Source organism: Chiloscyllium punctatum, chromosome 14 (genome assembly GCF_047496795.1).
Source record: "Chiloscyllium punctatum isolate Juve2018m chromosome 14, sChiPun1.3, whole genome shotgun sequence".
Taxonomy (NCBI): Eukaryota; Metazoa; Chordata; class Chondrichthyes; order Orectolobiformes; family Hemiscylliidae; genus Chiloscyllium; species Chiloscyllium punctatum.
Window position 1 is genome coordinate 28,212,300 of NC_092752.1, and position 12,005 is coordinate 28,224,304.

Genomic DNA, 12,005 nt, shown 5'->3' on the forward strand with positions numbered 1-12,005 from the left:
ATTAATACCTCCTACCCCTCACTTGTAATTTGTTCATATATATCACATTCCTCTACACCTACATCATTCTTCCCTATTTCAAATACAGATGTAAAATATTCATGTGAAACCTCACATATGCTTTCCTGCTCCCCGCACAACTTGCCACTTAGGTCCCCAGTGGATCCCATTCTTTCCTTGGTTATCCTCTTGTCCTTAATATACTTGTAAGATGCCTTGTATTTTCATTTAGTTTACCAATCAGTGTTATTTCATGCCCCTCTTCATTTTCCTAATTTATTTTTCAAGTAACTCTTGCACTTCCTATGCACTTCCATGGCATCTTGCGTGCTCAATCCTTGGATTCTATCATGAGATGCATTTTATTTTTATTTGCCGATCTTGTCCAATCCTCGGAGAAAGTGAGGACTGCAGAAGCTGGAGATTAGAGTCAAAATGTATGTGGCTGGAAAAGCACAGCCAGTCAGGCAGCATCTGAGTAACAGGAGAGTTGACATTTTGAGCATAACCTCTTCATCAGGAATGTCCAATCTTTTCATTCCTCAATATCCATGGATCTTTGGAATTTTTGGTCTCACTCTTCACCTTTACAGGGACATATTGGCCCTAGACTTCTACCATATCCTTTTGAAACACTCCCACTGCTCCAATTGACATTTTCCTACAAGTATTTGTAGTGTTCGAAAAGCACAGCAGGTCAGGCAGCATCCGAGGAGCAGTAGGATCGATATTTCGGGCATAAGCCCTTCATCAGGAATGAGATTTGTGACCTGAGGGAGCGGAGAGATAAATGGGAGGGGGTGGGACTGGAGGGAAGGTAGCTGAGAGTGCAATAGGTAGGTGAAGGTGGGGCTAATGGTGATAGACCAGAGAGAAGGGTGGAGTGGATAGGTGGGAAGGAAGATGGACAGGTAGGATAGGTCATGTGGGTGGTGTTGAGTTGGAAGGTTGGAACTTTGAGAAGGTGGGGGGAGGGGAGATGAAGGAAACTGGTGAAGTCCACCTAGATGCTGTGAGGTTGGAGGGTCCCAAGGCAGAAGATGAGATGTTCTTCTTCCAGGCATCGGATGATTAAGATGTGGCGATAGAGGAGGCCCAGGACTTGCATGTCCTTGGTGGAATGGGCCATGGTGAAGTGTTCAGTCATGGGACGGTGGGGTTGGTTGGTGCGGGTGTCCCGGAGATGTTCTTGTAGCGCTCTGCAAGTTGGTGTCCTGCCTCCCCAGTGTAGAGGAGACCATATCAGGAGCAACAGATACAATAAATGGCATGTGTGAAAGTGCAGGTAAAACTCTGATGGATCTGGAAGGCTCCTCTGGGGCCTTGGACGGAGGTGAGAGGGGGAGGTGTGGGCACAGGTTTTGCAATTCTTGCCATGGCAGTGGAAGGTACAGGGAGGGGAGGGTGTGAACCTGACAAGAGAATCACAGAGGGAGTGGTCTTTATGGAAAGCAGATAGGGTTGGGGAGGGAAATATATCTCTCCTGGTGGTGGAAATGGCAGAGGATGATGCAATGTGTACGGAGGTTGATGGGGTGGAAGGAGAGGACCATGGGGGTTCTGTCCTTGTTGTAATTTGGAGGGGTGGTGTTCAAGGACAGGTGCGGGAAATGGGTGAGATGCATTGGAGGGCATCATCGACCACGTGGGAGGGGAAATTGCAGTCTTTGAAGAAGGAAGCCACGTGGTGTGATCTGTGGCGGAACTGGTCCTCCTGGGAGCAGAGGCGGTAGAGGCAGAGGAATTGGGCATAAGGGATATGATTTTTACAGGAGACAGGGTGAGGGGAGATATAGTCCAAGTAGCTGTGGGAGTTGTTGAGTTTGTAGAAGATGTCCATGTTGAGTTAGTCACCATTGATGGAGATGGAGAGGAACAGGAAGGGAGGGAGGTGTCTGAGATGGTCCAAGTGAACTTAAGGTCGGGGTCAAATGTGTTGGTGAAGTTGATGAACTGTTCAACCTCCTCATGGAAACACGAGGTGGCACCGCTACAGTTATCAATGTAGCCAAGGGAAAGGTGGGGAATGGGGCCGGTGTAACTGCAGAAGATGGACTGTTCCACATAGCCAACAAAGAGACAGGCATAGCTGGGGCCCAAGCAGATGCCCATGGCTACCCCTTCCGTCTGGAGGAAATGGGAGGATTCAAAGGAGAAATTATTGAGGGTGAGGACAACCTATTCAATCATTTGCATAAAGATTCTATACCCTGGAAAATTGGGTTGCCAGCCCTGGCTGTCCCTTAACCATGTCGCCAATATAGCAATGTTGTCAAATGCCATGTGTTACTTAGAGCCCTCAATTCATCTGCCTTCTTGCAAGACACCCTGCATTAAAATAATTGCTATCCAACGTTGCCAACTTCCCTTATACTTAAAGTTAGCTATGCAGTATATGATCTGCCTGCCAAACTGATCTGGCTTTTCTTCTGTATTTGCCAGTGCATCACCCAGTATTGTACTTCCAGTTTGAATTCCATTCCCTTGCCAAACTAGTTTAAACTTCCACCAATAACAAACCTCATCACATATTCCCTGCACGGTGCCATTGCTGTTCAGGTTTAATCTGTTAGTTTTGTACAGGTCCCACCGTCACCAGATACAGACCCAGTATTCCAGAAATCTAAAGCTGCCCTCCTGCACTTACTCTTTAGTCACATATTCATCCACTCTCTCCCCATATCCCTACGCTCTCTAGCACATGGCCCTGAGTGTAATCCAAAGATTACAACCTTTGAGTTTCTGCTTTTTAAACTGCTACCTAACTTCCTAGATTTTGTCACAGGAATTCATCTCTCTTACTACATAAAAACCAAAAGAACTGCAGTTCTGAGGAGGGGCCACTGGACGCAAAACATTAACTCTGATTTCTCTCCACCAAACCTGCTGAGTGTTTCCAGCCATTTCTGTTTTTGTTTCTCTTTCTACCAACATTGGTACTGACATGAACCACAACCTCTGACTATTCAACTTCCCCTTTTTGAATGGCCTGCTACCGTTCAGTGAAATCCTGGCTTCTGGTCCCAGGGAGTCAACAAAACCATCCTGGAGTCGTGGCTGCAATTGCAGACATAGCTGGCTGCAACCCCATTACTGCAGAGCTTCATAGGTTCCGTATTTGCATTTGCAATGATCCAACAAGCAGTGGCGGCATCGGCAACAGCAAAGGTGATCAGTGGAGCATGCCCCAGGAAGAGACTGAGCGAAACTCCAGGCCAGGACTAGGCCTACCGAGGTAAGACTTTCGCATCTGGACTTTTTCCTTTTCTTTTGGATCAGGATCTTAAAATCTGGACGTTTTTCTTTACATTTTGGCTCTGTTTCTTTTATTTCTCTAGTTTTTTAAAAATTCTGGTTTTGTATTTTAAGATGCTGCTGTAGAATGGCAACTTAGTACACTTTTCACTGTCCCCCTGTATTCCTGCATTTGAATACACATAACAATAACATCTAATTTAAATTCTAATTCTTTATTGACTCTCCCACTGCTATAGTTTTTTTTCCTCTCTGTCTGCTCTTTGTTCAGCTGAGCTCTGACTGCACTCCTCACAACTACCTCAGCCTATTTACCAACATAAAGACACCATTCTTGTGTGAGACGTATTCTGGGGTTTTCCTGCCTCCCTTCCCTGACTGATGGTAACTCATTCCTTCCTTAACTGCACTGCTTTCAGCTGCGGTTGTAACCATGTGCTATCCACATAACCCTCAGCCTCCCAGATGCACTGCTGTGCCATCAGTCAATGCACAAGCTCCAAAACCCAGTGCTCAAGCTGATCAAACCAGTGGCAGATGTGGTCATCCAGATTGCCAGGAGCATTAAGATTTCCTTCATCCGACAGATGTACAACTCAAGGGACTGAGTGTCCTGCCATACCTTCAATGGAAAAAAAACTTTTACCCTAAGTTTAAGAATTGCAGGAAATTCTTTTTATATTAAAAGGAACCCAGAATGCTTACCTTTTATTCATACAACTTTGAAATGGACACGTACAACTTTGCAAACACCTTTGTGCTGATGTCACTTTCCTCAGCTTCTTTAAATTCTGTTGGGTTCTTGTTGGGGTTTAGCTGCTCTTCCAACTGAGCTCAACCTGGGCTTTCAGTGGGAATCTCCACTGTCGTTCACCCCAATATCCACTCTACTCCACTGCCACTCCAACCAGCTCCTCTTCAAGTCACAGCAGGCTATAGACTAGAGAACACTTATCCTATTGAGAACACTCTCCCAGCCCCCCGCACCCCCCCCCACCGAGGCTGGAAATAATAGCAGAAAGTGCTGGAGAAACTCAGCAGGTCTGGTAGCACCTGTGGAGAGAGAAACAGTGTTAATGTTTCAAGTCTGCTCTGACTCTTCTTCAGAAGATTTCTTCTGTTGCAAAGAAATGTCACATTGAACTTGAAACATGAACTCTATTTCTCTCACCATACTTGCTGCCAGACCTGCAGAGTTTCTCTCGCACTTTCTACTATTACTTTTGATTTTTTGTAATGACGGCTACTAAAAAGCTTTTCATTGGAATAGCCCCAATCCATGTGACTGATTATTTGAATTATTAATTGGACTGCTGGTTATTCTTAGGTGAAAACAATGACTGCAGAAGCTGGAAACCAGAGTCTAGATTAGAGTGGTGCTGGAAAAGCACAGCAGGTCAGGCAGCATCCGAGGAGCAGTAAAATCGACGTTTCGGGCAAAAGCCCTTCATCAGGAATATGCTGGTTATTCTTACCAACTATATGCTGTGAAGGTTTGGACATTCTTCCTCTCTCTGTATGTAATAATAAAAGTGCAATGGTAACTATAAGAGATCAACTGGTGGAATTATTTCAGTCATTGGCTGATTATTATGAACATTAAAGCATGATTGTCATGCTTCAGGATGGCATTACTGGAGGAAGCTTCATTACAAGCAGATTGCCTTGTGAATGTTGGAAAGGAGGTCATTACAGCAAACCTTAACAAAATCCTTCTCCTCTTTAGCTAAGGCTGCACCGATACAAAATTAGGAAGGGCAACTGCCATTATTTGGACACTCTGCATCTCATTTTAGGGGCCACGGTATGTCCAATCACTACACTGATTGGAACAAGGTTGGCTAGGTGGATCTCACTGAGTAAGAGTTCCCTGATTGGAGCTGTTAACCTGAGGCAATCCTGGGTGACAGATATAAACTGGAGTCTCAGGGATTCTCTCACTCTCGGGACTGGCTCTGAGCTAGCTAGTCAGAGACCATGTAGAGTGTACATGTAAGTAAAGGATGACTTGGTGACAGGATACTGACCTTGTGGAGTTATTTCAGCTATATTTTGAGGGCAAGCTGCACCACACCTACTGGTGACAGCATGAACATGAACAGAGAACTCCTACCAGAGGTTTGCAGCTCAGTATTCCAGTTAATGCATTCTAAAACTGAACCTGCATTCAACAGCAGGAGAGGCCTTTACCAGCACTATTTAACAGTTTACAGATTATTTGCAGATTGATTTCTTCCAACTATTTGTTGTCTCTCTAAGTACTTGACGCTTTGTATCGCCAGTTCAATTTGGAACAAGTCCATATGAAGTGATGTGGCATGTGCTGAAGATGTTTTGTTGATAACTTTAAAGTGCACTAGTTTGGCAGAATACGGTCTGGCCTGGAGAATGTACAGAGATTACACAGAGCAGGACAAGCTTCTAGAAGGGGGAGGAGGGGTTAGAAAGAGGCATATACAATCAGTGCTACCAAACATCAACTCTGTACTCTGGTGATAAACATAAAGATTCCCTCAACATCCATCTGCTATATGACCATAGGCAGAAAACCATGCAGGTTTCCTCCGGGTGCTCCGGTTTCCTCCCACAGTCCAAAGATGTGCAGGTCAGGTGAATTGGCCATGCTAAATTGCCCATAGTGTTAGGTAAGGGGTAAATGTAGGGGTATGGGTGGGTTGCGCTTCGGTGGGGCGGTGTGGACTTATTGGGCCGAAGGGCCTGTTTCCACACTGTAAGTAATCTAATCTAATCTAAAGTCATATTCTCTGGCAGTGTAGGGCACTAGTTGCATTTAAGCTATTGTGGAATATCAAAGGCTGACAAGGACCATGTACAACTCATGCAGACAATAAAAGACCTGCTGCCTCAGAAAATATGCTGTGACAGACCATCAGGGGCTGAAACAACACTTATGTTGTCTGAAATACCAGAAGGTATCAAGATTATGGTGATCTGCTGCAGTCTGTACAAACGCATTGTTAGAAGTTATCAGGAGCAGAAATCTCAATTTCACATCCATCAACTGTTCCACACCTTACTGACCATCAAATCGTATACTAACATTCAGGCTATCACAAAATAAACATTCAAACCAAACTATGAAGTAAAACCTTTCCAACTTACTTGCAAATCTCCACTGTGCTTCTCCCTGACTGCTTGTCTTCTGTATGGCTTCTGTCTATACTTGTTCACCTATGCCCTGTTACCCCAGTAACTGCATCATGAATGCTGGAAGGGCTGCTGATTTTCAACTGAGGAAACTACAGATGATCTTGGAGAATGACCTTGAACAATGCTCAGCCTAGAACACCTGGCTGGCAGCAATATGCAGCATAGACAAGAGCAAGGACACTGGTGAAGTGGTAGGAGTTGCACGAGGAACATTGATTTCCTGAGAGGGCACAGCAATTTGTGCTCAATGGAGCTACTCAGGGTGCAGATCCTTATCAATGTTAGTAAACTAGCACCTAAATCCACTGCTCTAAAACGGTTACCTATGTATTCAATCTGTTTTGTTTTACATTGGTTTATTCTAACACTGCCTCAAATATTACATCCATTACACTTCTTTTTTACTAATTCTTTTAATGACTTGTTCTATATTTGTGTTGTAGTGGCAACATCTGAAACTAATTGTTGGCATGCTGAGAGATTTGGGTGTCCTTGTACACTGAACACAGAAAGCTAATAGGTAGGTATAAGTAATTAGGAAGAAATTTATGTTGTTGGGGAGGTCTTGCAGCAATTGTGCATAGTTTTAGTGAAATGATACCTGGATTACTGTGTTCGGCTTTGAACAAAGAATAGGATAACACAAAGCCAGGCCCTTCAGCCCACCAAGATAGCTCTGACAGGTGATGCCTTTCTAAACTAAAACCCTTTTGCCTCTACGCTGTCCCTATCCCTCTATTCCTTGCCTACTCATGTATCTGTCAAGTTGCCTCTCAAACGTTGCTACTGAATCCGCCCCCACCACCTCCTCTGACAGCACATTCCAGGCACTGGTAAATTGCCTCTCACATCTCCTTCACCCCGTCTTACCTGAAACCCATGTCCCTAGTAATTGACATTTCTACCCTGGGAAAATGACTCTGACTATCCATTCTATCTATGCCTCTCATCATTTTGCAAACTTCTATCAGGTTTCCCCTCACCCTTCGATATTCAAGTGAAAACAAACTAAGTTTATCCAAACTCTCCTCATAGCCAGTACCCTCCAAACCAAGCAACATCCTGGTAAACTTTTTCTGGATCCTCTCCACATCCTTCCTGTCGTGTGGTGACCAGAACTGTACACAATATTCTGAACATAGCCTAATTAAATTTCTGTACAGCTGCAACATGACTTGTCAATTTTTATACTCTATGCCCTGACTGGTGAAAGCAAGCATACCAAATGCCTTCTTGGCTACCTTATCTATTTGTGTTGCCACCTTCAGGGAACTGTGGACCTGTACACCTAGATCCCTCTGTATGCTACTAAGGGTTCAACTGTTGACAGTTGCCTGTCAATCCCTCCTGCATTAGATCTCACAAAATGCATCACCCCACATTTGCCTGGATTAAATTCCATCTGCCACTTCTCTGCCCAAGTCTCCAGCTTATCTGTATCCTGCTGTATCCTCTGACAATCCTCCACATTATGAGCAGCTCTTTCAAACTTTGTGTCATCTGCAAATTTACTAATCAGCCCACCTACATTCTCTTCCAAATCAATTATATATTATATGCAATAGGGGTCTCAGCACTGATTCCTGTGAACACCAGTGACCATAGATCTCTAATCTGAACAACACCCTTCAAAACTATTCTCTGTTTTCTATGACTAAGCCAGTTTTGTGACCATCTTACCACCACCCTGCAGATCCCATGTGACTTCACCTTTTGTATCAGCCTGCAACGAGGGACCTTGTCAAAGACCTTCGTAAAGTCCATACAGACATTAACTGCCTTCCCTCATTAATCATCTTTGTCACTTCCTTAAAAAACTCAATCAAGTTTGTGAGACACATATTTCCCCACACAACACCTATCACTAATAAGTCCATATTTTTTCTAAATGTGAATAAATGTTCCTAAGAATCTTCTCCAATAATTTCCTTAAGACTGACATAAGGCTCATTTACCTGTAATTTCTTGGATTATATGTGTTGCCCTGCTTAAATAAAGAAACAACATTGGCTATTCTCCAGTCCTCTGGGACCTCTCCTGTGTTTAAAGAGGATACAAAGATTTCATACAAGGCCCTAGCAATTTCCTCACCAGCCTCCCTCAGCATTCTGGGATAGATCCTATCAAGTCTTGGAGACTTGTCTATCTTAAAATACTTGTCAAAACACCCATCATCTCATTTTTTATATTGACATACTGTAGAATATCTATCCTGAGACTGAGCAACCACCATGTCCTTCTCCGTTGTGAATACCAATGGAAAGTAGTCATAAAGACCTTATCCACTTCCTCTGGGTCCATGCATAAATTCCCTCATTCATCCTTGAGTGGACCAATTCTTTCCCCAGCCATCCTCTCATTCCTTATATATGTATAAAATGCCTTGGGATTTTCCTTAATCCAGTATGCCAGAGGTATTTCATGGTCCCTACTAGCCCTCTGAATTCCTTGGTTTTCCATTGGTCTCCACTCCCAAGGAAGGATATATATAAAACATTACAGCGCAGTACAGGCCCTTCGGCCCTCGATGTTAGAGTGATTCAAGTAAAGGTTCACTAAACTGATTTCTGAGTTGAGAGGTTTGTCACCCTTCGGCCCTCGATGTTAGAGTGATTCAAGTAAAGGTTCACTAAACTGATTTCTGAGTTGAGAGGTTTGTCAGCCTTCAGCCCTCGATGTTAGAGTGATTCAAGTAAAGGTTCACTAAACTGATTTCTGAATTGAGAGGTTTGTCTTATGAGGAAAGGCTGAAAGAGTGAGGCATATAATTTGACAAATTTAGACATCGTTGATACATATTGATTTTGGTAAGGTAGACATTAAGAAGCTGTTTCCCCAACAAAGAGGAACTTAGGGATATGGGGAGCAGTTTTAAGGGAAATTTATTGGTAAGCAAGTTTAATAGGTGTTGGACTAATTTAGAAAACAATATAGACATTAGCAAAGCTTACAGACAGGATGAATCGTAGTGGGGAACACAAGAGAAGATTAAGTTGATGTAACAACAGCTTAACAACAAGGTAACAGACATTGAGTTAGCTGCCTGTGAAGTGCTGTGAATTTACAGCATTAGTGCAATCTGTTCTTAATTAACACAGATAGTTAATCAGTTCTTTCTAAATGCAATCAGTGCTTCATTAAGGTAATCAGTTTTTTGATGATACAAGCAGTTCATTAGTTATTTGTGAATGTAATTGAGTTCTATGTAAATTTGTGAGCCAACATCCTTAACTGGGATTTATGAAGTAATTTCAATGGGTGAATGAAAGAATTCACTTTGAATGCCCAAGGTGGCTCTTGAATATTTGTACAATAAATGATCAAATCCGTACCTGAGTTTCTGAGACATGTTATTCTGCAACACACTTCAACAGCCAGGAAAATAAAGCTGAGGTTGGTTTTGCTGAAAGACAGAGCAGAATCAAGGGGCTGCCTGGTCTACACCTGCTTTGATTTCTTCAGTTCTTATGTTCAGATGAAAACCCTTAGTTTTCACAGAGGTGTCCATTAAGTCAACGTTGTGAAATACTGAGAAATTCAGATTTTCCTTGTAAGTATTTATTCTGTACAAGCCAGCATTTACGCGCCAGCTTCAAGTAGATCATTTAACTTCATTAATCAAAGCAAAATCGAAAGCTATTGCTTTCAAATAAACCTGTTGGACTATAACCTGCTGTTATGTGATTTTTCACTTTGTCCACCCCAGTGGTGGACAAGTCATCAGAATCATACAGACATCACTTTGGGACATTGAAATCTCCACACCATTCTGGTGGACAGACAAGACATATGAGGCAGTAGAACTAAGAGTTTAATATAGTAAATCTGATACTTATTAAGATACATAATTTAGAATTATATATTATGTTTGTTCATCATAGCAGAAGAAACTCCCAATGAGCCCAATAATAAATGTGTCCCATTAAAACTGGAATAAACATCCTCAGACCATTCTGGTTGTTTACAATTCTTTACAATACCATCACACTTGGACTCCTGGTGACTTTGAGCATTGTTCAAATTTTTCAGTCAATGTTTTTGACTAAGGTGGTCAGATTATCCCACCTCACGCTTATCAGATATTCCATGAGAAGGCTTTTCTTTGATGAATAGCAGTTGCAAACTATGATATAGGATACAAGAATGTTAATATATACACATTAGGATATGTGAGAAAGCTCCATCATAGAAAAACATTTTAAGGAGGGTTTTAAGGAAGGAAATAGAGGTAGTGGCAGGGAGCTCCACCTCTCCTCACCCCCCCCCCCCCCCCCCAATCATTAATAATCTCCACCTGCTCAAAAATTCTCTAAAACATCTGCTACTCTCTACTTCAAGCTTTCCTAAGCTTCTCCAAACTCTGTTGTTTCCCCTTGAACCACAGAATTCATATAGTATGGACACAGGCCATTTGGCCCATCAAGTCCACAACACTCCTCGGAAGAACATCTCAGCCCCACTACCCTATCCCTGTAACCCTGCATTTTCTACGGCTAACCCACCTAACCTGCACAACTTTGGACTTTAAGACATTTAACTTTTTTCTAACCAAAGTTTGGTCATCTGTCCCATATCTCCTGGTGTGGTTCAGTGAGAAAGTTTGTTTGGTAACACTGTACCTCCTTGGAATCTTTTCAACTGAAAGGTTATACTTAAATACCTTGTTGTTGGAGCCGTGCAGAGTTTTGGCAAAGAGCTAAATAACTAATAGCTGTGATAAATAGCTGACCCTTCTATAGTATCATGTGCACTCAAATCTGCACCCCTTGAACTTAAGGAAGTGAAGATAAGGGCTACTAAAGGAAACAACCAATGTAGGAGGGAATGCATGATTTGGCATGAACTACAGCATCAAAAACTGAGATGAAGGCTTGTTGGGCAATGTGAAAGCTGCAGAAGTACTCTGGAAGATGGAAGGCTAAATGCTCAATGGCTGATATTTGAAAATGAATCTGTCTGTGACTTGTAAAAGTGTCCAAAGGCAAACATTTGGGGTTAGAAGGGGGACTGCGAGGAATCGCAGGATTAAAGGAAACTGTAGAGAGGTAGTCATGCATGTGATTCAGATGAGGAGAATGGATAGACTATGTGTGAAGATAAGGTCAAAGGAGTAGCCAGGGAAAGGAGTATTTATATGGAGGAAAACGTTGAGGGAGAACAAATGTGCTGTAAAGTCAGAAGGAGTGAGGACGAAGTGAGATGGATATTTAAATAACCCAGGATCACCATTTAGTTCAACTTAGGTATAAAATTCATTCCAAGAAGGATTGTTTAACCTTTGATTTGATTAGATTGTAACTCATCCTTTTGGTCTGCAGCTGATGTGTTGGTCTCCTGCTCCAGTCGGATCTCTGTGGGTTCTACAATTGTTGAAGGGCTATTAGGTTGCTCGATGCTGTCTGCTGTGGGGACTTTGGCTTCTTCCGTTCCTGATGCTGTGGCCTCTTCAGAAGCTCCAACCACCTCAAGAGACTGGACATCATCTGGTTCTAATCATAGTTCAACACAATCATGTTAAAATATATCATGCCACTATATTAGCTACACTTAAAGTGAAACTTTACCCCATTCAGAATGTT

General features: G+C 42.7%; 1 protein-coding gene across 2 annotated transcripts in view; it reads right to left on the minus strand.

Moving 5' to 3' along the window:
* The window catches only part of mgarpa (mitochondria localized glutamic acid rich protein a), a 67,407-nt gene that overhangs the window by 18,063 nt on the left and 37,339 nt on the right, over positions 1 to 12,005 (minus strand). The window contains exons 5-6 of one of the 2 annotated variants that reach the window (XM_072584088.1): positions 11,703 to 11,915; positions 10,217 to 10,549 (exon numbers count right to left, since the gene is read on the minus strand). In XM_072584088.1, coding sequence (XP_072440189.1) covers positions 10,452 to 10,549; positions 11,703 to 11,915 — 311 coding nt within the window. In that variant the 3' untranslated portion in view covers positions 10,217 to 10,451. Of the gene's footprint in view, positions 1 to 10,216; positions 10,550 to 11,702; positions 11,916 to 12,005 lie in introns of those variants that run through there. The other variant, XM_072584089.1, reaches the window with a different exon arrangement.